Raw genomic sequence first — 26,704 nt, 5'->3', positions numbered from 1 at the left:
TATGCTTTTGATTGGTGGAAATGATTTCACTGGTATTCTTAAAATGAAAAAAATGTTAACTAACTAAAAATAAAGCTTACTACCACACGATATATTCTATTGGTGCTTACTTTTTATTATTAATTTTATTTTAATATATAAAACATAACATTAGAAAATAAAAGAAATGAAACGTAACTATTATTTATGAAACTTTTAAATTGGAAAATATGCAGAATTCTATTGGAGCAGATAACTAAAATGCAGCAATGCTTGGCAACTGTGATTCTACATGGGAATGAAATTTTTGCTAAATTATTTTGTTCCTTTAACAGGTTTCTTAATAAACCTGAGCAGCATATATTTGCAACCAATACATGTTTTATAACTGTATTGTTTTTTGACAAGAAGTTAAATACTCATTCTTTCATATCATCGTGTTTCACCTTTATTTTGATGATGTGAAAGGTAAAAAGAAAAAGAAAAAGAAACCCAAGGCAGCATTAGAAACATTAAAAGAAAAAATTCAGTAGGTCTAGCAAAGCCATGAAAGCATATCTTATTAAGAAGAAAGAAACACAGTATAATAGACAAAACTGAAAAATAAGTTTTCAATTGCATTGCTTTCTTGTATCTAAAAAAATCACAAAGATTATTTCACAGAATTTTAAGTAATTTATCCAGTTCTGTATCTAAACTGTACTATTCCAATGTACTCCTAATACCAACCAAGAATGCCTCAAGAACAGTTTATCATATTGAGATATTTGATGTGACGTTGATACAAATGAAATAGCCTTAAAGAAAATATTTAAGCCTTGCTATTAATTTTTTTTTTTTAGTTTTCCTATAGTACCATATCTTTCAGGTTTTGTTTAGAAAAGATTCAATCTCGAAACCAACACCATTCTTCCAATGTTAAATGAATGAAAACTCCTCATCGCTGAAAGAAACACACAATACTGAGAATAATTCTAAAGTGACAGAACATTCTTCAGAATATTTTTCAAATGAAAAGATGACAGAAAAGATAATCCATAGCTCTTCAAGGCAATACTATAACCTTTAATACAAAAAGGAACTTAATTTTAGTGCTGCAGTCAAAGCAAATTCTTCAAATGAGATTTGCCATGACAAAGAACACTAAAAACAGGGAGTATTCAGTCTCTGGAGGGGTTGAAACTACTGAAGGGGGCACCTGGAGGCGTCTGCAGAGTGTGCGCAGTTCTTCAGTATTTAGAGCATCGATCCTGCGGTGATACTCAGCCACTGACACTACCTAAATATGGAGACAGGGAGACAATAATTCCACTGACAGTTGAGAAAAAACAGCCAAAAAAAAAAAAAAAAAAAAAAGAGGAGAAATTAAACTGGGAAAAGAGAACTATAATTAGGATTTCTTCCCCACTCCATGCTGCAAATCCAAGAGATTTATATATCAAACTAGAGTGAAATACCCATGAATGATTTTCACTACTACATCGAACTAGTTGGTAATGATGTAAGGTTTATTTCATAGACTATTCCATGTAGATTCAACTCAGTGAACAGAAATTATAGTTTTTTATACAGAAAACACTATATAAAACACATACTTTGCTAACATTAAAGATAACATCTGAAAACTAAACGGTCTTGCAGTTACAAAGGAAGTGGTAGTTTCAACTACCCCCTCCAAATCAGGTGAGCTCAAACATTATATCCTAATGGCCAAGCTAGAAGAATTTCTTCTAGGCACAGGTGACAAACATACCCATCTATAACAGAAACAAAAGAGGGGAGAAGAGCAAGAAAACAATATACATGTACATCTTAAAACCTAAGGCAATTAGAAAAATAAGCTCTAGAAAGTAGAAAATTAGATTTTCAAAAGTATGTCTAATCAAAAGTACCTTCTAAGCATGTCTGCTTTAGCCCTTTAAATGACTTTTTTTTTCTAGTTTTTGCCTCTCTTCTGTTTTATTTCTTTATGGTTTTTACTGTATTACTTATTCTTGACTAACATTTAACAACTTTCCTACATTTTAACTTTCAAAGGAAAACTTTCTATCTTCTATAATTGCCTAGACCAGGCTCTCGCACAGTATTAAATTTCCAAGCCATAAATGACAGATAAACACTATTACAGAAAGCCCACAAAAACAGATAAGTTTCCTCAGGTTGACACAACAATTACAGTCTTTTCAGATCATGACATAATTCTAAAAACAGTTACCATACTACAGTGAACACTAGTGGTGTCATAAATATGTGACGATTCTCTTGAGCTATGACTAGTTTCACTTGTAATCAATCAAACATGCACAGAGGCTCTGACCACAAAATGAGTTAAACCAACTGGCTCATAAAGAGTTTAGATTTCGAACCTAGATTTTAAGGGCTTTTTATTTAGCCAACTAAAAGGAACTAGCTACCACTAAACATCAAGGTAAGCATGAAAAGCTATATAAACTTGTTGAAAGTTCTGAAAGACATGAGAATACAAAAAAGGAAAAGAGGCTGGATAGATTTCCATTCTGGCCATTATTATTATATTGAATTTTGCAAAGCAACAAAGCATACAATATGTTAGCTGACTCTGTACTCAGAAACCAGAAGCTGTTATCCTCTCTAGCTCTGGGGGGGGGTCAGATAAACCTGGGTTCCTCACTGTCTATCAATTTTGTTATGAAACAATGAAAATAATAAAAGTGCATGTCAAATCTGGGTTTACGTGAATTACTGAGGAAATGCATATTAAGGACTGAGTATAGTGCCCAGGACATATTAATGAGAGCTACTATTATTAACACGACTTTTACTTGATTACTTTTCACCAATTACCCTGAGGACTAAATGATAATGGCTGAAGAGCCTACTTATTTATTTTTGGCTTTTATTTTTGAATGAGAATATTTCAAGTTTGACATCTCAACTATTTTTAACATTTTGATTATTCTGAATTTAATTTTTATATTTCAGTATTAGATAAAAATAATGAAGGACTTTCAATTAAGAACAATAGGATTTCAATAAAGATTAAAGAAAAATTAGGTACTAAAAATAAAAACATCATGGGCTTACTTTTCTATGCCCAGCAAAACAGGTCTCTAGAAATATTTAATGGCCGATTATATTTTTCTTTCTTTTTTCATGGACTTCAATCCAATAGTCTCCTAGACAAGGATTCTCAAATCATATAACTTATCTACTCCTCTGCTTTCCTTCTACAACTTATCTATCCTCTGCTTTCCTTCTGTCCCTCCAGTTACCAACGATCTTATACCTATATTCTAAAACTCCTTCATTTACTAGAGGAAACACACTTCCTGGGGGGAAGTGAAATTAAATTATGCTCACAAAAGAGATCAGTCATAACCTAATTGTATCAGCACTGCTGAGAGTAGGAGTTACTAATAAGAGAACAATAAACTGCCATGATAAGGCTAAGCTTATCTTAATAACACTTGATAAAGTCATAGTTTCTTTCATGTCACAAATCTACTTTTTCAAATTTATTTTTTTCAATTTTAATTTTTTCTAGAACTTAAAAAAACTTTCTGCTTCCTTAACCTTAAACATTTACTCATGCCCTGACTGTCCTGATGCATGAAGATAAAGAAAACTGTAAAAAAAAAAAAAAAAAAGGTCTGTGAGTTAATAGAAAAAAGGGATTTGAATTTGAGTACAGAAATATACTTCCTTCTCTCAAAATAAATAGATAAAAGAGCTATATATTCCCAGTATATATGAGGAAACCGGAATTAGTCTTACATTAATTTTTATACCCCTGGTAAATCATGCTCCATGTATATAATTTATTACTTTACCCAAAAGATTAAACCTAACTAAAATATGAATACACTTCTCCAAAATATCCCATATCATGCTCTGAATTATTAGGGGTAAACAGTTGAGAAAACCAAGATCTTCCAATTAAAAGTGCATTCACTGGCTAAAAAATTGTTTCTTAAGGAATAAAGTATTTGGATATACTGCTAAGTCCTATCTGTAGGAACTAAGTACCATGACCTATATTCTGCAGAATTAAATGCCACCCTCTAGTCTTTTCAGTCTTTGACAAAGGATCCTCACACAGAGAAAGTATTTTCCTAAGTCTTTATTTCTATAGAATTACCAATGGAAAGGCAGGGGTAAATCCACCCATCACTATTACAAATGGACTAAGAAAAACAGACTAGAGAAAATTCAGTTGCTGCCAATCTCATGAATATGAACATGTTCATCTCCTAGATATAAAGAACAATACCTTGCAGATGTTCCAGTATTTCCCCAAGATTACTCCAAAACAAACCCCAAATCTCCCTTCCTTCAACTGTCTTGCACACTAACAAAAATCTGCTAGTTATATGTCAAGTGCCATTTTTACTACTTTCTCAGTAAAGGGAAATGCAAGAGAAAAAGAAATACTATCTAATCAATGTCACTTATACTTATTTTGGTCCCAAAAATATGTTAAAGAAGAAAATATAATTCTGAGCTTCTGTGTCAAACAAAAAGAACATACAACAGCATCCTTGAAGTCACATAAGCTGTTGTTCTACTACATCTCATCATATATTAACAGTCTTTATTACAAAATAAGACCAGAATTATGTTAAACTTTGCCCCATTTTGCCTAAATTAAAACTACTGCTTTCAAAATAACATTCCATTTTGAGACCAGCCTGGGAAACATGGAGAAACCTCATCTCTACAAAAAATACAAAAAATTAGCTGGGCTTGGTGACGCAGGGTGGAAGGATCACCAGAGCCCAGGAGGTGGAGGCTGCAGTGAGCCAAGATCAAGCCACTGCACTCCATCCTGGGCAAGAGAGCAAAACCCTGTCTTAAAAAAAAAAAGTCCAGAATGAATTCCATTAGTGAAGTTTGATTTGAAAAAATCTCCAATTAAAATCACTTCCTGTCTTTCATCAATACTGGGAACAGGAAAAAAGGGGAAGGAAGAGGGGAGCCATATCCCCATATCCTTTTTTTTTTTTTTGAGATGGAGTCTCCCTCTGTCATTCAGGCTGGAGTGCAGTGGCATGATCTCGGCTCACTGCAACCTCTGCCTCCTGGGTTCAAGTGATTCTTCTGCCTCAGCCCCTCTGCCTTTTGGGTTCAAGTGATTCTTCTGCCTCAGCCTCCTGAGTAGCTGGGACTACGCTGGGACTACAGGCGTGTGCCACCACGCCCGGCTAATTTTGTATTTTTAGTAGAGACAGGGTTTCACCATATAAACTATACTAAAAAAATGTATATTACAAATTCTAGAGGAATCATTTTTAAAAGTTTTTTTTAAAAAAAGTATAACTAAGATGCTAAGAGATGAAAGAATATGTAATCAAATTAAATCTGAAGTACAGGAAAATAAAATTAGAGCAGAAATCAATAGATTAAAAACAAAATCAATAGAAACACAGCAATGGAACCAGAAGCCAGTTCTTTAATCTTTGAAAAGGTCAATAAAATTGATAAACCTCTACCTCTAGCCAGGATAGATGAGAGAGGGTGAGAGAATAAATATCAGAAACAAAGAGGGGCCATCATTACTGATCCCATGGATATTAAAAGAATAATAAAGAAATACTATAAAACTGTATACTCATTAATTTGATAATCTAGATAAAACAAACCAATTCCTTGAAAGACAGAAACCACCAAAAGTCACACAAGAAGAAACAGGTAATGCATGCCTATTATCTCAGCTACTCAGGAGGCTGAGGTGGCAGGATCACTTGAGCCTATGAGTTCAAGACCAGCCCAGGCAACATAGCAAAACCCCAACTCAAAAAAAGAAAGAGAGATATGTATTCAAGTAATTAATCAATAATTAATAACCTCCTAAAACAGGCCAAAAGACAGATATGTATTCAAATAATTAATCAATAATTAATAACCTCCTAAAACAGAAAGCACAAGGCCCAGACAGACTCACTGATTAATACTACCAAACATTTATGAAGAAATTATACAAACTCTCCACAATCTCTTCCAGAAAACAGAAGCAGAGGGAATATTTCTTAACTAATTCTGTGAGGACAGCATTACTCTAACAGAAATAAAAACATTACAAGAAAGAAAAACTACAGGCAATTATCTCTCATTAACACACATGCAAAAATTCTCAACAAAACACTAGCAAATTGAATTAAGCAATGTACAAATGTACAGAATTATATAAAATGACCAAGTAGAACTTATCCCACCTATGCAAGACTGGTACAACCTTGACAATCAATTGATGTAATCTATTACATCAACATGGTGAAGAAGAAAAATCATGTGATCTTACCAACAGATACAAAAAAAGCACTAGTCAAAATCCAACACTAATAAAAAAGGTTTAGGAAGTTAGGAATAAAGGAGAACTCCCTCAACTGGATAAAGAACATGTATTAAAAAATTCAGTCAACATCACACATAACAGTGAGAAACAAGACACTTTCACACTAAGACTGGGAACAAGGAAAGGATATCCCTTGTCAGTACTCTTACCTGACATTACGCAGGAAGTCCTAGCTAACACGATACGACAAAGGAAGAAAATTGAAGTTACATAAATAGGGAAGAAAGAGGTAAAACTGTTTTTGTTAGCAGATGACATGATTGTTGGTATAAAAAAATCCCAACGAATCAACCAAGACACTACTGGAATTAGTAAGTGATCATGGCAGGCTTTCAGAGTGCACAATTAATATGCAAAAGTCAACAATCTTCCTATGTATCAGCAATGAAAACTTGGAATTTGAAAGTTAAAAAGAATACCATTTATATTAGCATAATGTAAATGAAATACATATAATGCTAACAAAATACATAGAGATCTGAGTGGAAAAAAAAGAAAACTGTGATGAAGAAAAGATTTAAATACATATTCCACGTTCATAGATAGGAAGACACAATATTGTCAAGCTGTCAGTTCTTCCCAACTTGATATATAGATCCAATACAATTTCAATCAAAATTCTACCAGGCTATTTTATAGATACAGGCAAATTGATTCTAAAATTTATAGAAAAAGTTTATATGCAAAGACATAGAATAGCCAAGAAAGCAATGAAGAAAAAGAACAAAGTTGGAAGATTGACGCTACTCAACTTCAAGACTTATTATACTATAAAACTACAGTAATCACTACATCATGGTTTTGGCAAAAGAACTGACAGATCAATGATACACAATAAAATACTCAGAAATATCCCACATAAATGTCAACTGACTTTTAACAAAGGAGTAAAGACAATTCAGAGGAGAAATAATGGTCTTTACCCCAAACAGTATTGGAACAACTGGATATCCTCCTGCAGAACAGTCAATTGAGACAAAGTTCTTTACACTAAATGGACTACAGAGAAAAACACAAAACTATGAATCTCCTAGAAAATAACATAGGAAAAAAATCTTTGTGACCTTAAGTCTGAAGGTGCATTTTTACATAAAATACCACAAGTACAATCCATGAAAAAGAAAAGTATTAAGTTGAATTTCACTAAAATTAAAAATTTCTACTGTGTGAAAGACACTGCCAAGAGAATGAAAAAGACAAGCTACAGACTGGGAAAAAATCTCTGCAACATATATAAATGATAAAGGACTGTTATCCAAAATATATGAAGGAATACAGAAAGGAAGGAAAGAGACAAAATTGTCTGTTCTATCTCTATGTTTACGTAAAACGTAACAATAAGATATCAAACAAACTGATTAAAACATGGACAAAAGACATGAATACACATCTCATTAAAGAAGATATACGAATGGAAATTAAGACTATGAAAGGACGCTCACCATGATATGTCACCAGGGAAATGCAAATTAAAATAAGATTGATATATCACTACACACCTATTTAAATAAAATACAAAATCCAAAGCACTGACAACAGCAAATGTCAGCAGGGATGTGGAGAACAGGAATTCTCATTTGTTGTGGATGCCATGCAAAATGGGTATAGCCAGATGAAAAACAGTTTGGCGGTTCCTTTCCTTTCCTTTTTCCTTTCCTTTCCTTTCCTTTTTCCTTTCCTTTCCTTTCCCCTTTCCTTTCCTTTCCCTTCCTTTCCTTTCCCTTCCTTTCTTTTCTTTCTTTCTTTCTTTTCTTTCTTTCTTTTTTTTTTCAGAGACAAGGTCTCACTATGTTGCCCTGGCTAGTCTCAAACTCCTCCCACTTCAGCCTCCTAAAGTGTTGATATTACAGGTGTGAGTCACCACAGTGGCCTACCAAACACACCCTTAACATAGGATAGAGCAATCATGTTACCTGGTATTTACCTAAACGAGTTGAAAACTTATGTCAACACAAAATCTACATCCAAAAGTTTGTAACAGTTTTTTTTTTTCATAAGTTCCAAAAGGTGGAAAGAAGCAAAATGTTCTTTATCAGGTGAATGGATAAAGAAGTGGATAAAACCATAAAATAGAATATTATTCAGCAATAAAAAGAAATGAGCTGTCAAGCCAAAAAGACATGAAGGGATCTTAAATAAAAATTCCTAAGTGAAAGAAGCCAATCTAAAAAGGCTACATACTACTGTATGATTCCAACTATATGACACTCTGCAAAATGCAAAACAGTGGAAAGACTGGTAGGTGCCAGGTGTTCACTATAAGGGAATGAGTGATAAATAGCTGTGGCACAGGGAATTCTTAGGGTAGTAAAATTATACTGTGTGATTCTACAACTAGATACATGTCATTACACACTTGTCAAAACCCACAGAATATACAACTCAAAGAATGAACCCTAAAGTAAACTATGGACTCTGCATGACAATGTATCAGTATTCGTTCATAGACTGTAACATATATCACACTAATGTCATACGTGAGTAACAGGGAAAACTGTGTTTTGGGGAAAAGAGAGTATATGGAAACTCTCTATACCTTCCATTCAATTTTTCTGTAAACCTAATACTGATCTAAAAAACGAAATCTATTAATTAAAAAAAGTTAGGGGGATAATAAAACAAAAAAAATCCGGAGAGGTAGTTACCAATATGAAGGTGACATAAGATGAGATGAGAAAAAACACACAGACAGATGCAGCTACATCAGTGATGTTCTAGTTCTAATACTGCGTAGTGGTACATCACAGATGTTCATTTTACTATTATGCCTCATAACTAGTATACATAAGATATCCTTTTCAACTATTGAGTCAGTGTTACAGCTCTCTTAGAATATATCTAGCAGGTTTTCTGGTCTTCGCTGGAAAGCCTCCCATGCTATTAAATTTACTTAAATGAAAAATAAAAAACAACTGAGTCAAATAAATTAAGAAAAAATATTTTACATTGAATATATGTGTATACTTTTTTCAACTAGGTTGTGACTGGAGAGCAGAAGATGTTTCACTTACCATAAGAGATACATAAATACTGGTTAATAAATGTACTATGACTATCTACTATAGATATGCAGAGTAATATTGAAGAATACTGGCTTTGGTTTTAGACTGCTACCTTAATTCTGATTCTGATTTTTATTAGTATTGTGAACTTAGGGAGCCTCATTTAGTTTCTCCATTTCTGATTCTTCAAATGGAAATACTCGTACATTTTATGAGAAATAAATAATATGTATAAAGTATATATAAAATAGGTTCTGATACATTAAACATATGATGAAATAAATAATTCTCTTCCTCTTGTTATATTCTGAAGATTTTTGAGGGCAAGTATGGCAAAGAGCTTAAGGGCATTGGATAGAGCCAGAATGCCTAGACTAAAACATCAGCTCTGACTTGCACTAGTTGTAGTGTGATTGCTATGTCCCTCTGTTTTTTCACTTGTAAAATGGAGAAGATACAGTAATATTCCACAGGGTTGTGAGGATTAAATAAGGAAACTCATACTAAGTGTTTAGAACAATATTTGGTATACACTGTCAGTACAAGTAATTATTTTCATCATTATAATTATTATCTCATGCTGAAGTCACTGGAAAGATTTTTACATTTCAATTAGCTCTTCCTAAAAATCCACCTGTCAGCTAATTCTTGAACAGATGTAAATAATTTGACATACAAACTTTTCTCCTGTGTTTTCATATATGAAAGGCTAAATTTAAAAAAAGTCTGTTCTTTCGTATATGACGGCCTAAACTAAGAAAATGGTGATGAAATTAGTGACTATTGATAAAGGTAATAAAACAATGATGTTATTTAATGATTTGTGACTTTGATTAAGACTAAATCCTTATTATAAAATGGGCTTATAATTTCAAGTAAATTACGATTTATTGACAGACACTAACAAGGTAAAGTATGGCACATGAATATATCAAATACATGAACAGCTTCATATAAATGAATGATTAAAGTTTAAGTTTTCAGAATAAACTCTAAAACGGCCTTAAAAAAATAAAAGGTAACAAAACTTAAGCATGCTTGATCAATATGGTTCTCATCGAAGCTAACTGGCAAAAGGTTAATTTCATGCCATGAATTTTGTTAGGAGTGTATGCTTCTTATTATTAATGTATTTGAGACATAAATTAACTCACTTATAAAACAAAAAAATCTGGTTAACACACAGGGTTACTGTAAAGTCACGTGATACTATATACATAGGCATTTGGAAAACTGTCAAGGTATCTACAGATACCTCAGTGATAATCTCTCTTACAGAGGTAGTAATAATATGGCCATATTTGTTGGGTAAAGACAAATAATTCTAAAAAGCTACACATTACAAACTCCAAAATGTCAAATTTCATTTGCTCTGAAATACTGGTTATTTTCTTAGAATTTTTTTTTTTTTTTTCCAGTTTAAAAGCGTAAGAGCCCCTTGTCAGGCAAAATCTTACAGGGATCTCAATCTACAAAACAGGTGAAAGAACTGCTAATCCTTTTCATCCCAATTTTCTTAAGAACTGCCTGCCTTACAGCTCCTAGCCTATCTGCTTTAAAGCAAAGAAAACTAGAAAACTGGGACTTCAGCTTGTCTACACATCAAAACACATCACACTGTACTATTTCAGAAAAACTTCAAAGTCATCCTGGTGAACTACAATATGTGCTAGCGAGAAGTGACAACATGCTAGCAGCCCTCACTCTTGGTGCCTCCTCTGCCTTGGTGTCCACTCTGGTGGCACCTGAGGAGCCCTTCAGCCTGCCACTGCACTGTGGGAGCCCCTCTCTGGGCTGGCCACGGCTGGAGCTGGCTCCCTCTACTTGTGCGGAGGTGTGGAGGGAGAGGCACGGGTGGGAACCGGAGGTGTGGAGGGAGAGGCATGGGTGGGAACCGGGGCACGGGTGGAGCTCACAAGTCTGTGTGGCAGGCGCAGGCTCAGCGCCCCGCACTTGGAGTGGCCAGCCGGCACTGCTGGTCCCGGGCAGTGAGGGTCTTAGCACTCAGGCCAGCAGCTGCGGAGGATGCGACGGTCCCCCTGCAGTACCGGCCTGCTGGTGCTGTGCTCGAAATCTTGCGGGGCCTCAGCTGTCTCCCCATGGGGCAGGACTCAGGACCTGCAGCCCGCCATGTCCCAGTCCCCGCTCCTGAGTGGGCACCCGCAAGGCCTGAGCCTCCCCAACGTGTCCCATTCACTGCCCAAGGGCTAAGGAGTGGTGGTGCGGCTCAGGACTGGCGGCCAGCTCCGCCTGCAGCCCTCATGCAGGATTCACTAGGTGAAGTCAGCTGGGCTCCTGAGTCTTGTGGGGACTTGGAGAACTTTTATGTTTAGCTAGAGGATTATAAATGTACCAATCAGCACTCTGTGTCTAGCTCAGGGATTGTAAATGCACCAATTAGCACCCTGTCAAAACGGTCCAATCAGGTCTCTGTAAAATGGACCAATCCGCTCTCTGTAAAATGGACCATTCAGCAGGATGTGGGTGGGGTCAGATAAGGGAATAAAAGCAGGCTGCTGAAGCTAGTCAGCTGCAGCCCACTCCAGTCCCCTTGCAGACCGTGGAAGCTTTGTTCTTTCACTCTTTAAGATAAATCTTACTGCTGCTCACTCTTTGGGTCCATGCTGCCTTCATGAGCTATAACACTGCGAAGGTCTGTAGCTTCACTCCTGAAGCTGGGGAGACCACGAACCCACTGGAAAGAATGAACAATTCCAGATGTGCTGCCTTTAAGAGCTGTAACACTCACCGTGAAGGCCTGCAGCTTCACTCCTGAAGTCAGCAAGACCAACCCACCAGAAGGAAGAAACTGCGGACACACCATCTTTAAGAAATGTAACACTCACTGCGAGGGTCCGCGGCTTCATTCTTGAAGTCAGCGAGACCAAGAACCCACCAATTCTGGACACACTAGGGTCAAGCTGTCTCTGTACTACACGAAAATTCAGTTCAGTGACCACTCCATGCTTCAACTAGTCATTCAAAATGGGAAATAATTCTACTAAACTTTCAGGGTTACTGTGAGGGTTCAATTAATATATATGTATGGGCAGAGCTAAGGACCAATGAGTAGGAAGCATTCTTGCTCAGGCATGAAATAAAGTATCTGACAAAATTATATAGCCTCCCATAAGAGCGAACAGGCGCGGTGGCCTGTAATCCTAACACTATGGGAGGCAAAGCTGGGTAGATCTCCTGAGCTCAGCTCAGGAGATTAAAAAGTCCAGCCTGGGCAACAAGGCGAAATCTAGTCTCTATAAAAAAGACAAAAAAATTAGCGGGCCGTGGTGGTGCATGTCTGTAGTCCTAGCGACTTGGGGGGCTGAGGCAGGAAGATCACTTAAGCCCAGGAAGTGGAGGTTGAAATGAGCCAAAATCCCGCCACTGAATTCCAACCTGAGTGACAAAGTGAGACTCTGTGTCAAAAATAAAAATAAAAATAACGAATGAACAGGACTTGGACGTGGTAACTGTAATCAGCGTTAAGTGTTTGATGCACATTAATTAGATTGATCTATAAATTTCAGAATACCCACAATTTATTTTGCTTGTATTGGTAATAAACTGTATTGAAGTCTTTGCAAACTAAGAATAAATGATTATTCAAACTTCAAAAAAAGTATGAATAGCTTCATTGTTCTTGGTTTAAAAAAAAAGACGGTGTTAACTGATTTATCTAGTAAATCTAACCACAAATTTTAAAAATTCAATCATTTCAGGTGCCTAAACCCCTCTGTGCTGATGTAACATATAAATGAATTTTGAAATTACAATTAAAAATAACACCTATTAAAATTTTAATATTTTGACACACTTAACATTTAAGGGAGGCAAGCTGCTTTGGGGGCATCTCCCAAAGTCCTTATTGGATTTTAAATCATCTACAATTACAGTAAAAATAAAATAAACATAAGGCAAAATACAATCCCAAATTACCACAGAAAGTGCAATGGACATTTCATAACAATATACACATACAGAAAAGTAACTAAACTCCTTACAATAGTATGGTTGACTGAATTTCCTTACTAGGATATCGTTTAAAGATTTGTATTAGGTAGCACTGCCTGAAAACTTTTTAAATAGCTTAAAAACCTTTTAGTCAGATTCTTAAAATTATACCCTTAAATAAACAATATTATAAAAGAATCTGGTTTGAGATCCAGTCAATAATAATTAATTTACTCTGTTCTATTCAATTTATTTTCAAGCAAGAGAAAATCCTGAATATTTTTCTACAAAGTTAAGCTAAAATAAAAAACATTAAGGCAGCAATTAAGATTTGGTATCTTCCTGCTGGTGTAGAACATACAAAACAATATGAAACAAAATTACAGCCCCTTATTAATTTCCCTTTTTGAAGATACTCAGAATTAACAGAAACAACTTCAAGGTACGTTGTACAATCATAAAATTTTGTATTCTATAAATATCCTCTATGCTTAAACTTTCAGAAATTGTATAATTTTTCATAATGTTACCATGAAAAGACTAGCATATATACAAATTAAAATAACTAAGATTTACCAGAGTGTATTTATGATTAATTGGTTGATGTCTTCTCCCTTTTTTCCCATACCAGAGACGAGACATTTCCTTTCCAGGGTAAATTAAGTTACATAAAATCACGTAAGAACTGTTTTCAAAAGCATTCTTCCTCTGTCAAAGATAAATTTCCAGCACCAGAGCCTTACTACAGTGACAAAACAGTTTGCTAGAGACAAAGATTTGATTGACAAGAGAGAGGGCTAATCACTAAGGAGTATCCATAGCAATGATAGTCCTGAGTGGAGGCTGTAAAGCTGGGGAGGGAAGAGAGAATTTCCCATGCTTAAGTTTGGCTGCACTGTACCCAAATGTGCAAAGAAAGGGCTCAAAACTTTAAAGATACAGAGCCTATATTTCCAAACATCAGTACACGAAGAAATAAACTAAAAGTAACCCAGTAACAAAAAAGGAGTAAATATAATTTCCAGAGTCTCTCAAGGCACATGAATGATTTTAATAAACATTTTGTTGTTTGTTCATATAGTCATAAAATTATGTTCCTTACAGCTAACAGTAAAACAACATTGCATCTTTTACATGAACATTTTTTAAGCAATAAGATGTCCTTTGTGGACTCTTCCACCCTAAAATTTTACAGAATGACTATGTAAAAACCAAGCCAATGTGCTACAAATAAATCCTACACAAATATTCAAAGTGACCTGAAAATTCCTTTGCGTGTTACACAGTCTGCTTTTATACTGCATTCTCTAACATCTAATTTCTTGAAAAGGTAGTTATATTCACTATGCCTACATATACTTCACTAACCAGTGATATTTTGAATATAACCAAAGAAGTGAATTTTTCAAAGATTAAATATAAACTATAAAAATATATAAACTAAAACTAGAATTCAGCTTTAATTAGAGTATCAATGTCATGATGATACATTTGAAAATTTCTTTAATTTTAAGGTACAGCTGCTCCTTCCACTTCACTTTGTTGTATGTATAATGATGCCACCTTTTCACACACACACCACCTTTCTAACACATAATACTGCATCCCAACCAAACCCCCGCCCCCATCTCCTTCCTCCACATTCCAGCATGCGCTCACACAGGGCACAGCACACCCCACAGTGAACACCCTACCTCCTCCACATACCAGACATTTCCCCTATTCCTCTCATTCAGCCCCACTACACTTAGCCTAAAATCTCTCCCACAGTTCCTCATAGGCACAGCATCATTATCTTCACACCAGGCTTAAAGTTCTCTTCTACATACAGTGCATTGTGGTCACACTCCAACCCTCCATTACAGACTCTCCTAACAACTCATCAGCAATATTATACAATTTGGTGGTGGTGGTGGTGGAAGCAGCATTTTGAAAGCTTGTCATAACTTCCAGCTACATTTTCTAAAATAACAAATATGATGTGTGTTCCAAAATGAGGTTTAAATGATATATTAAAAACAAAACCAAAAACCACCAAGCATGGCGTAGTCTATTCTGTTGGTTGCCTATTCAATATCCACCCTTACACTCTTTCCTAAAGTGGCCTTGAGTTTGCTCAAGTATCCTTCCAGCCATGTTTCTGAGGAGGTTTCTGACTAGTTCATCTCTGGACAGAACTAGTCATTAGAGACCTAAATCAATGGCTCTCAAGTTTTAGCCGGCATCAAAATCACCTGGAGTATTTGTTATACCAGAATTCCGGGCTCCAAAAACTGTTTCTAATTAATGAGACTCAAATGGGGTCTGAGAATTTGCATTTCTAACAAATTCCCAGGTGCTGCTGCTGCTGATAGTCTGGGAACCACACTTCAAGAAACAACAGGTTTAAGCTATTCTGAGTGCAGTTTTCTGTTTCTCGAAGTCATCCAAATTTATAAATACAGTGTCAGGCAAACATAAAATGAGCTCAATAAGTCTCCTTCTTGCCCTTTCTGTTTCTGTAGTATTTACACACATATTGCTAAGTCATTTAAATTTGCCTAGATATACAAGAGTTTGAAGGAGATGTCAATTATTATTATTATAACATGATGGGAAATAAAATAAAGCACTTTTGAAAACACTACCAGTTTAACAGTTGAACATAATCTGTTCTCATAATTCAGATATTCAATTTAATAATCCTTTTCCTTTACTTTATTCGAATTGAAGTTATTATATTACCTTATATCTCTTCCTGTTTGATTTGGGAATGGTATGATAGAAGCTATAATATATAATTTACCCTACTCACTATTTATTATTTTATGCCAGGTGAGGTGGTTGTAATCCCAGTGCTTTGGGAGGGTGAGGCAGGAGAACTACTTGAGCCCAGAATATTGAGACCAGCCTGGGCAACACAGCAAGACTCTCTCTCTACAAAAAAAAAAAAAAAAAAAATTAGCTGGATGAGGTGGCACATGCCTGTAGTCCCATCTATTGAGGAGGATGAGGCAGGAGGACCTCTTGAGCCCAGGAGTTCGAGGATGCAGTAAGCTGTGAGTGTGCCACTGCATTCCAGCCTGGACAACACAGCAAGACCCTTTCTCAAAAAATAACAAATTTAAAAATAAAGTAATATTTTAGAATTTTAATATTTAAAATCATAAACTAGTCTGTCACCCATACATCCTGCCTCTTCTCACAGTCTATATTAGAGGCTTTTTATTTTATATTTTTTTGAGACGGTGTATTGCTCTGTTGCCCAGGCTGGAGTGCAACGACATAATCTCCTCTCACTGTAACCTCCGCCTCCTGGGTTCAAGGGATTCTCCTGCCTCAGAGTTCTGAGTAGCTGGGATTACAGGTGTGTGCCACCACGCCCAGCTAATTTTTGTATTTTCTTTTTTTTTTTTTGAGACGGAGTCTCTCTCTGTTGCCCAGGCTGGAGTGCAGACGCACGACCTCGGCTCACTGCAAGCTCCGCCTCCTGAGTTCACGCCATTCTCCTGCCTCAGCCTCCTGAGTAGCTGGGATTACAGGCGCCCGCCACCACGCCTGGCTATTATTTTTTATACTTTTAGTAGAGACGGGGTTTCACCGTGTTAGCCAGAATGGTCTCGATTTCCTGACCTCATGATCTGCCTGCCTCGGCCTCCCAAACTGCTGGGATTACAGGTGTGAGCCACGGCACCTGGCCTAATTTTTGTATTTTTAGTAGAGACGGGGTTTCACTGCATTGGCTAGGCTGGTCTCGAACTCCTGACCTCAGATGATCTGCATGCCTTGACCTCCCAAAATGCTGGGATTACAGGTGTGAGCCACCACGCCTGGCCTAGGTAAAGATTTTTAATGGAAATACTATAGCTCATAACTTTGGGCTAGCAATCGAAGAATATTTTTAACAGGGAAAGCAAAACACTAGTTCAAAACTCTCCTGAGGTCGTTAATATCTTTAAGATAACATAATCAGTAGTCAAAACAGACGATATTAGGCATAAAACCTGGGTGTCAAATGCTAATAAAAGAAAACATATGAATAGTCTAAAACTTTCATTTGTAACTATACAGGTTCTCAACATAGAAATATAGTCACATATCACATAATGACAGGGATATGTTCTGAGAAATGCATCTTCATCTTTAAGCAATTTCGTTGTGTGAACATCACAGCATGTACTTACATAAACCTAAATGGAATAGCCTACCATATAACTAGGTTACACGGTATGGCCTATTGCCTCTAGGCCATACCATATAGCACGTTACTGTACTGAATACTATATGTGACTGTAACACAGTGATAAGGATTTGTGTATCAAAATATATCTAAACATAGAGAGGGTAATGCATTGTACTATGATGTTATGACATCGCTAAGAGAGAGCTCCATTACAATCTCAGGGGACCAACAAAATGTCATTATGTGGTGCATGACCATATTATGAAAGTCAGTACCTATCAACTTACAAATTCCAATTAAGTATTTAATCCTTCTGATTTCTTTTTTAGATTTATTAAATGTCTTCTGGAGTTATAATTTGTAATATTATTTGATTTTTCGATCAGTATTAAAAAAAAGAATACTTAAAAAAATTCCCTTTATCTGAGAAATGTGATTTCTCAATGTAGTGACTTTAGACACAGAGAATTCCTTCACTTTTGGACAAAATTAATTCTATGTGGATTTTGCTGGCTAGACTGAGAAGAGATCGTGAGGGTTTTGTGCGTTTAATATATTAGTTCAGTTTTAATTTTGGTGTTACCTGTACCTTAATAATAATAAAAAACATATGTTTAATAAAATGAACACTAGACTACTCACTGCCTGTCAGCTTAGGAAATAAGGTATTAACCAAACAAGGGAAGTCTCCTGATAAGGTGTTTCTTAAAAGCTGCAGCAATAACCACGGTTGTAGAAGTTTTCGGGGAAACCTAATGAATGATCTTGACCATAACTCTACTTAATGACAGCTGTGAAAACAGAACTGGCTCCTCAAGGCAGTTGCCACATAGTAGTGAAAAACCAAATCCAACAATGACATAATGTGATAAATGTTATGGCCTACAATGCTAAGAACAGGTTACATATTTTATACTCATTTAACTAAAATGGACAGCACTAAATACTAAAGTCAAAATGGAAAGACTATAAATTATTTTAAAAACTAAGCTGAAAGGCAGATTCTAACATATTTTGAATAATGGTCTAGAGGTTTATATAGTAAGTAGTTAACGTATTTACATTTATGCTTAAATAACCTAAACTTCAATTATTGAGAAAATGTGACTAATGTCACATACCTAAAAAGATACAAGTTATTTCAAAACCCCAAAATTGTACAGCATGTCTTTTTATCAATATTTTGGCAATCGAGAGAAGCAAGAAGGAAGCCAGAGTGATTTTATTCAAAAACGAATCATTTTAAGAATGAAAAATACTGTTATACACCCTATCAACACATAATCTTAGTAAATTCATTCTCAAAATTTAATCAAGTAAATGTGTGGGAGACCAAATAAACCAAGTAAAGCTGATTTAATTAAACCAGCTTCTTAGTTGTTTTTATTTATCATCCTAGGAGAACTGGATGCTTTAATTAGGTTTGGAGCATGAAAGATACTTAAGTACATGTGGTATAAAATTAGAGATGAAAAATTTTGGAAAGCTTTCTCTGCCAGCTCTTATCCCAAAAGGAGTGGAAAAGTCAATCCAAAGGAAAGCAATCAAAAAGCAATGTTAGCATAAAAAGCTCCACCTTTGAGGCCTGTGTGGTCAAGCAGCAAGACTGGCATGCTGGACATGTGACACAATGAATCCTTGACTTTCAGGAAATTCTACCATACAGCCTCTTAAAGTTGGTACTTGGGGTGGATGCTGATATTGTCCGGGGTATGTAATGTCTCATGATAAATGATTGCAGGATGAAAGTGATTCAACTTACAGTATTACCATCTTGACTTCATGATAAGAAATTTCAAATTTATCTTTATATTACAACAAATAAATTATGAAAGTGAATGAAAAGTTTTACATGAATCTGAGCTTATTGTGGTAGTCACTCCTTTAAGCTATACTACTGGATCCTCGGGCACTTGTCAAATATATTAAATTTTAAAGGGTATTTGATAGACAAAGTTGAAGAAGACAAAGTTCAGAGATCATTGACTTACAACCTGGTATGTTTTTTGATTTCCCTCTCCTTGCAGTATCTCTGAGTACACAACATGATGGAAGTCCTGTGGTATGTAAGGGAGCTACGCCAACATTAATTGTATCTGCATGGCTGCTACTGAGGAGAAAATATATTTTCTTAAAAATCAAGGCACAAAATGATTAAAGAAATCTTTCTCCATAGTGAACCAAATTTATGTTTTTGATGCAGCACCCCAGATGAAAGGAATATGAAAAATATTTCATATAATTTGCATGACAGGAACTGAAAAGTTGATCTATGTTATAATCAATATAGTCTAAAGATTCTTCCAGTCTTAATATTGTACATGTTTAACACAACACCAAGTTGTGGCATGGCATAGTACACTAGTTTTCCCACCTTGACTGCACAATGCAATTACCTAGGTAGCTTTAAACAACACTGATAACTAGGTCCTAGCTCCAATTATTCTGATTTAATTGGTCTGATTTGTGACCTTGGCAATGATATCTTTGAAAGCTCCCCATCATGATGCAAAGGTTCTGCCAAAGTTGAGCACTTGGTATGGTGGAAAAAGTATAGGCTCTGAATTAAGAGATTAACCACTGTGAGAATTTTAGCCAAATAAAAAATAAGCTTAAATAAATTATCTGGGCCAGGCATGGTGGCTCACGCCTGTAATCCCAGCACTTTGGGAGGCCGAGGCAGGCGGATCACAAGGTCAGGAGATCGAGACCATCCTGGATAACACGGTGAAACTCTGTCTCTACTAAAAATAAAAAAAAAATTAGCCGGGCATGGTGGCGGGCACCTGTAGTCCCAGCTGCTCGGGAGGCTGAGGCAGGAGAATGGCATGAATCCAGGAGGCAGAGTTTGCAGTGAGCAGAGATTGTGCCACTGCACTCCACCCTGGGCGACACAGCCAGACTCCGTCTCAAAAAAATAAAAGAAAGAAAGAAAAAAGAAAAAAGAAATATCTGTAAAATAAAGATGATAATCTATACTTAAATGTATTGCTCTAGCTCTAACTATCAATCATTCACGTGGTAGAATTACATGTTAATAGACACCATGGGGATGCAAACAGCAAATTCCAGACTGTGTGACATTCTACAGAAAAAAATCTGATTTCTTAAAAACTGAAATAAAAAGCAAAGCAAAGCAATGGTGGAGGAACCTACATTTAGAGAGACTTAAGAGATATTTTAATTAACTGCAACATTTGAGAGCTTAGTTGGATCATGACTCAAAAAACAAATTGTAAAAATGCATACTGTACATATTACATGAATTCTAAATATTTTTATGACACTTGAATAACTATGAACAATTGGAGAAAAGGAAGGACACAGAAGAAATAAGCTGATAAAACTGAATGACTGGTACATGTGAATTTGTTTTACTATTAATCTTTTATTTTTGTATATTTATTGAACAAAAGTGCGATCATCAGGAAATAGCAGATGTCAATAGGCATTCTGCCTCATCTTCACCTCAGGACTTGCCTGACAATTTGTTAAAATGCCATTAGAGCACTTCCCTTTTTAGTGAAAAGGCATAAAAACAATCTGTATCAAAAAAAAGTAATATTTTTCATAGAACTGCAAAGCCCCGCATCAAACAGTATCTTTACAACACTGGATATACTTACTGACTTCCTGTGTTGAATACTGGCAGAAATCAGGGGAAAGACTATGATAAGTAGTTCCTTCTTGGTTATAAAGTAAGGTTATCAGACCCCCAAAAGCAAAACTCATAATGCATATTTCTTTTATTTGGGTACCACACCAAAAATGTAAGTTTGGTTCACTATGAAGAAAGGTTTCTTTAATCATTTTGTGCCTTGATTGTTTAAAAACATGCTTTCTCATCAATAGCAGCCATGTTGATGCAATTAATTCAGGCAGAGTCTCGCTCTGTCGCCCAGGCTGCAGTGCAGTGGCACAATCTTGGCTCACTGCATGCTCTGACTTCTGGGTTCACGCCATTCTCTTGCCTCAGCCGCCCGAGTAGCTGGGACTAGAGGTGCCCACCACCACGCCCAGCTAATTTTTTGCATTTTTAGTAGAGACGGGGTTTCACCGCATTAGCCAGGATGGTCTTGATCTCCTGACCTCGTGATCCGCCTGCTTTGGCCTCCCAAAATGCTGGAATTACAGGCGTCACCCACCACGCCCAGCCCACACCAAAATACTCTTTATCATGTAGCATACAAAGTGACGTTACAAAAAGAGGAAATTCAGTCCTTTACACAGAGTGAGTGATAAGAATAGTATTTCTCAGATCCTCTATCCAAATACTTAGGAACTGATTTATTACTACTGACCACCTTAAAATTTGGCTAAATTTTCTTTTTCTTAGTAAATATATGTTTCTGTCTATCTTCAATAGGACTGACCTTCAATGTTCATATTTGGAAATTAAAATTTTTTAAAATATTATGGAATTTTTCCTGCTATCCCAAGTAATTAGCAGGAATTAATCCTGCCATCCCAAGATTATTTAGTAATCTGGGGTGCCATAGTTTATGAATTCTTTTAACATATTTTAGGGTACTGATATGAACAATATAAGATCTGAACAGAGTTCATTAAGTTAAACAGTTGAAGTACTGGGGAAAATAATTCTGAAACAAGATTAAAAGGGAAAACAACAAATATTTTCACACTATCGCAGTATATAGAAAATGTTTCTTGTTGTTATTGACTTGCATTGGAAGACAGAATAAAGATAAGTGAATCAAATTTACAAATATATGTTTCCTTAAGCTTATTGTAACAAATAACTTTCTAAGAGAGCTGTCCTAAAATGTAAAGTATTGTCCTTTGAGGTAATAAATTCTCTTTCACTGAATATGTTTAAACAGAACAACAACAACAACAACAAAATGTAAATGACAGACTGTGGACTATCAGTTAAAATGTCCAGAATCTATGGCTTTATGAAAAAATATTTACCACAACAGATGAAAGAACTTATTTTAGGAAATAGAGCAATCTTGAAAGATGAGAAGCTTTATACCTTAATTTTAATCTATGCCTAAGTTTATCCATTAATAAATATTGAGAATGAACTATACGCCTATACAATTCTTAGTTCTGAAGATATAATAGTGTAAGAAATTGACAAATCCCTGCCTTATGACCCTTACATAGGGAAAGGGAAAAAAACATAAACAATAAGTTTACCAAATTTATCATATACAAACTTCCCCAGTCAATGTATACACTTCTGGCTAGCAATATACTTCTGCTTGAATAACAGTCAGGGGTAACAAAGATCTCTTTAAGTATCACTAAAGCAGAATAACTGTGAGTAGAGCTGTTAGTTTAAATCTAACTGATGCCCAAGTTGGTAGCCATAACAAGTTCATCCTAAATTGTAGGGCACCTATTCTCCATTCCTATGTAGAACACAAAAATAAAAAACATCACAGCACATTCTGAAGTACTACTGTTTTATATAAGGGTTTTAGCTAAATTCTTCCTGTGTTAAAATAAATCATGCTAACATTTAAAATTACTCTTTCCCTTAAACAAGTACTCATTAGTTTAACAAACATTTTTATTTTATTTATTTATTTTTTTGAGACGGAGTCTCACTCTGTTGCACAGGCTGGAGTATAGTGGCGTGATCTTGGCTCACTGCAACCTCTGCCTCCCAGGTTCAAGTGATTCTCCTGCCTCAGCCTCCTGAGCAACTGGGACTATACGTGCGTGCTACCATGCCCAGCTAATTTTTGTATTTTTAGTAGAGATGGTTTCACCCTATCGGCCAGGCTGGTCTCAAACTCCTGACCTCATGATTCACCCACCTCGGCCTCCCTAGTTTAACAAACATTTTTTAGGCATTTAGGATCCACGAGGCATAACAAGAGCAATATAATGTAAGATACATTACAATTGTAAATATTCTAGATGCCACATTAAAAAAGTGAAATTAGTTTATTAATACATTTAAGCTAATATATTCAAAATATTATCACTTCAATATTAATCAGTATAAACAAACAAGATGTTTACATTCTTTTTTCTTTCCATTCTAAGTCATTAAAATCTAGTGTGTATTTTATACTATAGCTCATTTCAATTGAGACTGGCCACATTTTAAATGCTCAATGGTTACATGTGGCTATTGGCTATAGGAAGTAGAGTATTTTACACTACAGCACACCTCAATTCAGACACTAAATTTTCATAGGAAATATTTGACCTTAATTAGATTGACTGATTTAGATCATATTTAGAGTTCATGAAATTTACAGTTGAAAAAGTAGATCATATATCTAAGTTATTCCTAATATATTTAAAAATTGTCCAATAATGGAACCAAGTATCAGTTTTTAAATTAATAATTAAAACTGACAATGCAGTCCCTTAGTGGCATTAGCTGCATTTCAAGTACTTAATAGCCACATATGGCTAGTGGCTACCATACTGGATACTGCAGTAATATTTTCAGACAATGTAGCAAGGAGTTTCCAAAATTATTTTTTTTCTGTTCCATTTTCTTTTGAATTGCACCAATTCTGGTCAAAGGACTGCTGAGGAGACATTTATTTTTCCTGTAGAAATTATAACCTGCAGAGTCTTGCACAGAAACTGAGACAGTTCCTTTGAATCAAAATAGTCAATAGTCTCTTATTTCCAAAGTTAAGTACTCCAACCTCATGGAGAGAAAGCTCTCAATTCCTGTTCGTGACTGACAATTCTGCCATCCACCTTGCCACCCAAGCTAGAGATAACTTTATGGTTACCAAGTTGTCACTAAGTCCTGTGAATTAGCTAGCTAATACCTTTTCTAACTTTATTTCATCACCCTCCACTCCACCTTCAACTGTTGCTGCCTTAGTTAGGTACATATCTTTGATCACCTGGGATATTTTAAGTACCTCCTAAAGCTAATCTTAAAAACACAGCTCAGGGATATATATATATATATTTTTTTTTACATATGTAATCACCTAAGTAACCACCACCGAGAGTAACATATAGAACATCCCCAGAACTCAAAAAAGTTCCCTCCTGTCCCTGAGCCACCCTGTCACAGCCCAGTTATCCAGTAGTATGATGCATTTCTTTTTTTTTTTTTAATTTTTTATTTTTTATTATACTTTAAGTTCTAGGGTACATGTGCAGAGGGGTATATCACACACCGGGGCCTGTCGTGGGGTGGATTTCTGACAGTTTGTCCTTTTGAACTTTGTGTAAATGAAATTACATAGTATATGCTCGTTTGTGTCAGGCTTCTTTTACTCAACATATTATTTGTGAGATTCATCAATGTCGTTGCCTGTACCAGTAGATCTTTTTTATTGTTATCTGGAATTCTGTAAGTATTCAAAAATGTATTCATCCATTCTCCTGCTAATGGGACTTTCCAATTTGGGGCCATTATGAATAAAGCTGGTATGAAGATTGATAATGTTGGTTTAAGTATTAAAATACCCAAAATACATAGTCAATATGTTCTTCTTTCTCTTCCTTATATTGGAGTCACAGTATAAACTGATGCTGTATAAACTACACAGAATGAAATCAGACACATTCCAAATCAGTTTGCATTTTAAACAAAAGACAAGCCATGTATACGTTCAATTACTATACATGTTAAGTGCATGCAAGATATATTCATATCACATTAACAGCCACAAACATTAACACCAAATGATTAACAAAATTTTGATTACATTTATTATCACATTTTAGCATCTGCTCTATATTTTCTAATGCATCAAGAAGAGACAAATTTGGGCAACACCAACAGATGTAGATATTGCCACCCTACCAACCTTATAAGATAAAGCATGTAAAATGTAATATGTAATCTTAAGATATATGTAAGAGGAGTTACAAAAAGTTTGTATTACTTTGACCATTTAAACAAGTTCAGGAAATGTGAGCACATAAAATTTCTACTACTTTGTAAAATTAGCACCCACTTATTTCCTTAAAATTATTATTGAAAAATTTAAGTCAAGATAATGCGTAGGTCTGAAACCTAGAAAGAAGTAGTAATTTGCATAGATGCTATGCAAATACTACGCACAGACGTGTTAAATGACTGCTGTACCTCCTCCATGAAGGAGATGAAATTAAATCAGATGTGAAATCGATGTTTTATGAACATTAATATAACAGCAAAATTAAAATTATTTCCTTTTTGTCATAATGTTAATCTTTCCTAAATATTCTATAACACACTCAATAAAAGTCATTTTATTGATGGTGAGTTTTCTAGTATTTTAAAGCAACAGCAGAATGACAAATATAGTATTAAAGTCACTATTCAGATTCATTCAATAACCACATACCAACACGGATAGTGAACCTGACCTTTAAAAAAATATTCCTCTTTTGTGCAAACATCACTTATACTTTGTACTACCATAAAGCTATAAATTCACACAAACTAAAAAGATGACTAAAATATTCATATTTTTCTCCTTACCTCCCATTCTCTGGCTGCTGCTTGATTACTAGAATCCTCAATTGTTTCAGACTCCTCAATCTTTTTTACTACTATAAATCCGGGTTCTCTGGCATATTCGCCAGTATCTTCTGCATATATTTCTGGACTCCACTGAATGAAGAAGGCATACAAATGATCTGTCCTGTTAGGAGAAGTGACTATTAATATACCTAGTATTCTGTGTGGCCAGAATTACAAAATTATATTTGTAAAATATCTTGATAAATCTTGAAGACTTAAAATATACACAAAATATATTGTTTTATATTAATATAAAAGGTCTACCATCAGGAAGGCATTAACTCAAAAATTTTATTTGGCTATATTCTGTCAGGTTGTTCTTTAGAAAACTATATTAAGATTTTCCTTGGCATGTTTTTGACTAGGTCAGATGCTGTATATAATAATACTTTTCTTCTTTAAAGACACTAGTGATGGAAAAGGAAATTAGATACACAACTTTGACCTCATTCCTACAATAATCTAATGATCTAAAATACAAGTAAACAATTTATTAATGGCCTATTTTGAGACATTATATATAATTTTCCAAGTTAATAGAAATGCAATTTCTTTAAATTTTAAATGATACTAGGAACACACAGTGTTGAGAGACAGATGTTCTAATCTTAGAAATCTCAGGTTTCCCTTTTCAATGTTTTGTTTACTAGAGTAAAGCCAGTTGTTACATTGCCTGACAAACATATTTGAGAGTCACACACACATTTCAAATATGTTTTATTGGTTTTAATTAACATGTTTTTGAAAATTGATTATATAACTTTCAGCTAACATATATCAGTTAATAACCATGGTTCTAGAAATTATATTTT

General features: G+C 35.1%; 1 protein-coding gene and 1 non-coding gene across 27 annotated transcripts in view; one reads left to right on the top strand and one right to left on the bottom strand.

The window, feature by feature from the left end:
- OXR1 (oxidation resistance 1) overlaps window positions 1–26,704 on the bottom strand; it is a 382,144-nt gene that overhangs the window by 14,257 nt on the left and 341,183 nt on the right. For 13 of the 26 annotated variants that reach the window (XM_005563911.5, XM_073999296.1, XM_073999286.1 and 10 more), the window contains 2 exons: window positions 25,851–26,013; window positions 1,178–1,258 (listed from right to left, as the gene is read on the bottom strand). In XM_005563911.5, coding sequence (XP_005563968.3) covers window positions 1,178–1,258; window positions 25,851–26,013 — 244 coding nt within the window. Of the gene's footprint in view, window positions 1–1,177; window positions 1,259–13,839; window positions 13,977–25,850; window positions 26,014–26,704 lie in introns of those variants that run through there. The other 13 variants (XM_073999288.1, XM_073999300.1, XM_073999287.1 and 10 more) reach the window with 3 other exon arrangements.
- LOC123575369 (U7 small nuclear RNA) lies at window positions 9,122–9,183 on the top strand. Its single transcript, XR_006700663.1, has one exon. It is a non-coding gene; the product is annotated as a U7 small nuclear RNA (small nuclear RNA).

This window comes from Macaca fascicularis, chromosome 8 (genome assembly GCF_037993035.2).
Source record: "Macaca fascicularis isolate 582-1 chromosome 8, T2T-MFA8v1.1".
Taxonomy (NCBI): domain Eukaryota; kingdom Metazoa; phylum Chordata; class Mammalia; order Primates; family Cercopithecidae; genus Macaca; species Macaca fascicularis.
This window is presented reverse-complemented; position numbering and strand designations above follow the sequence as displayed.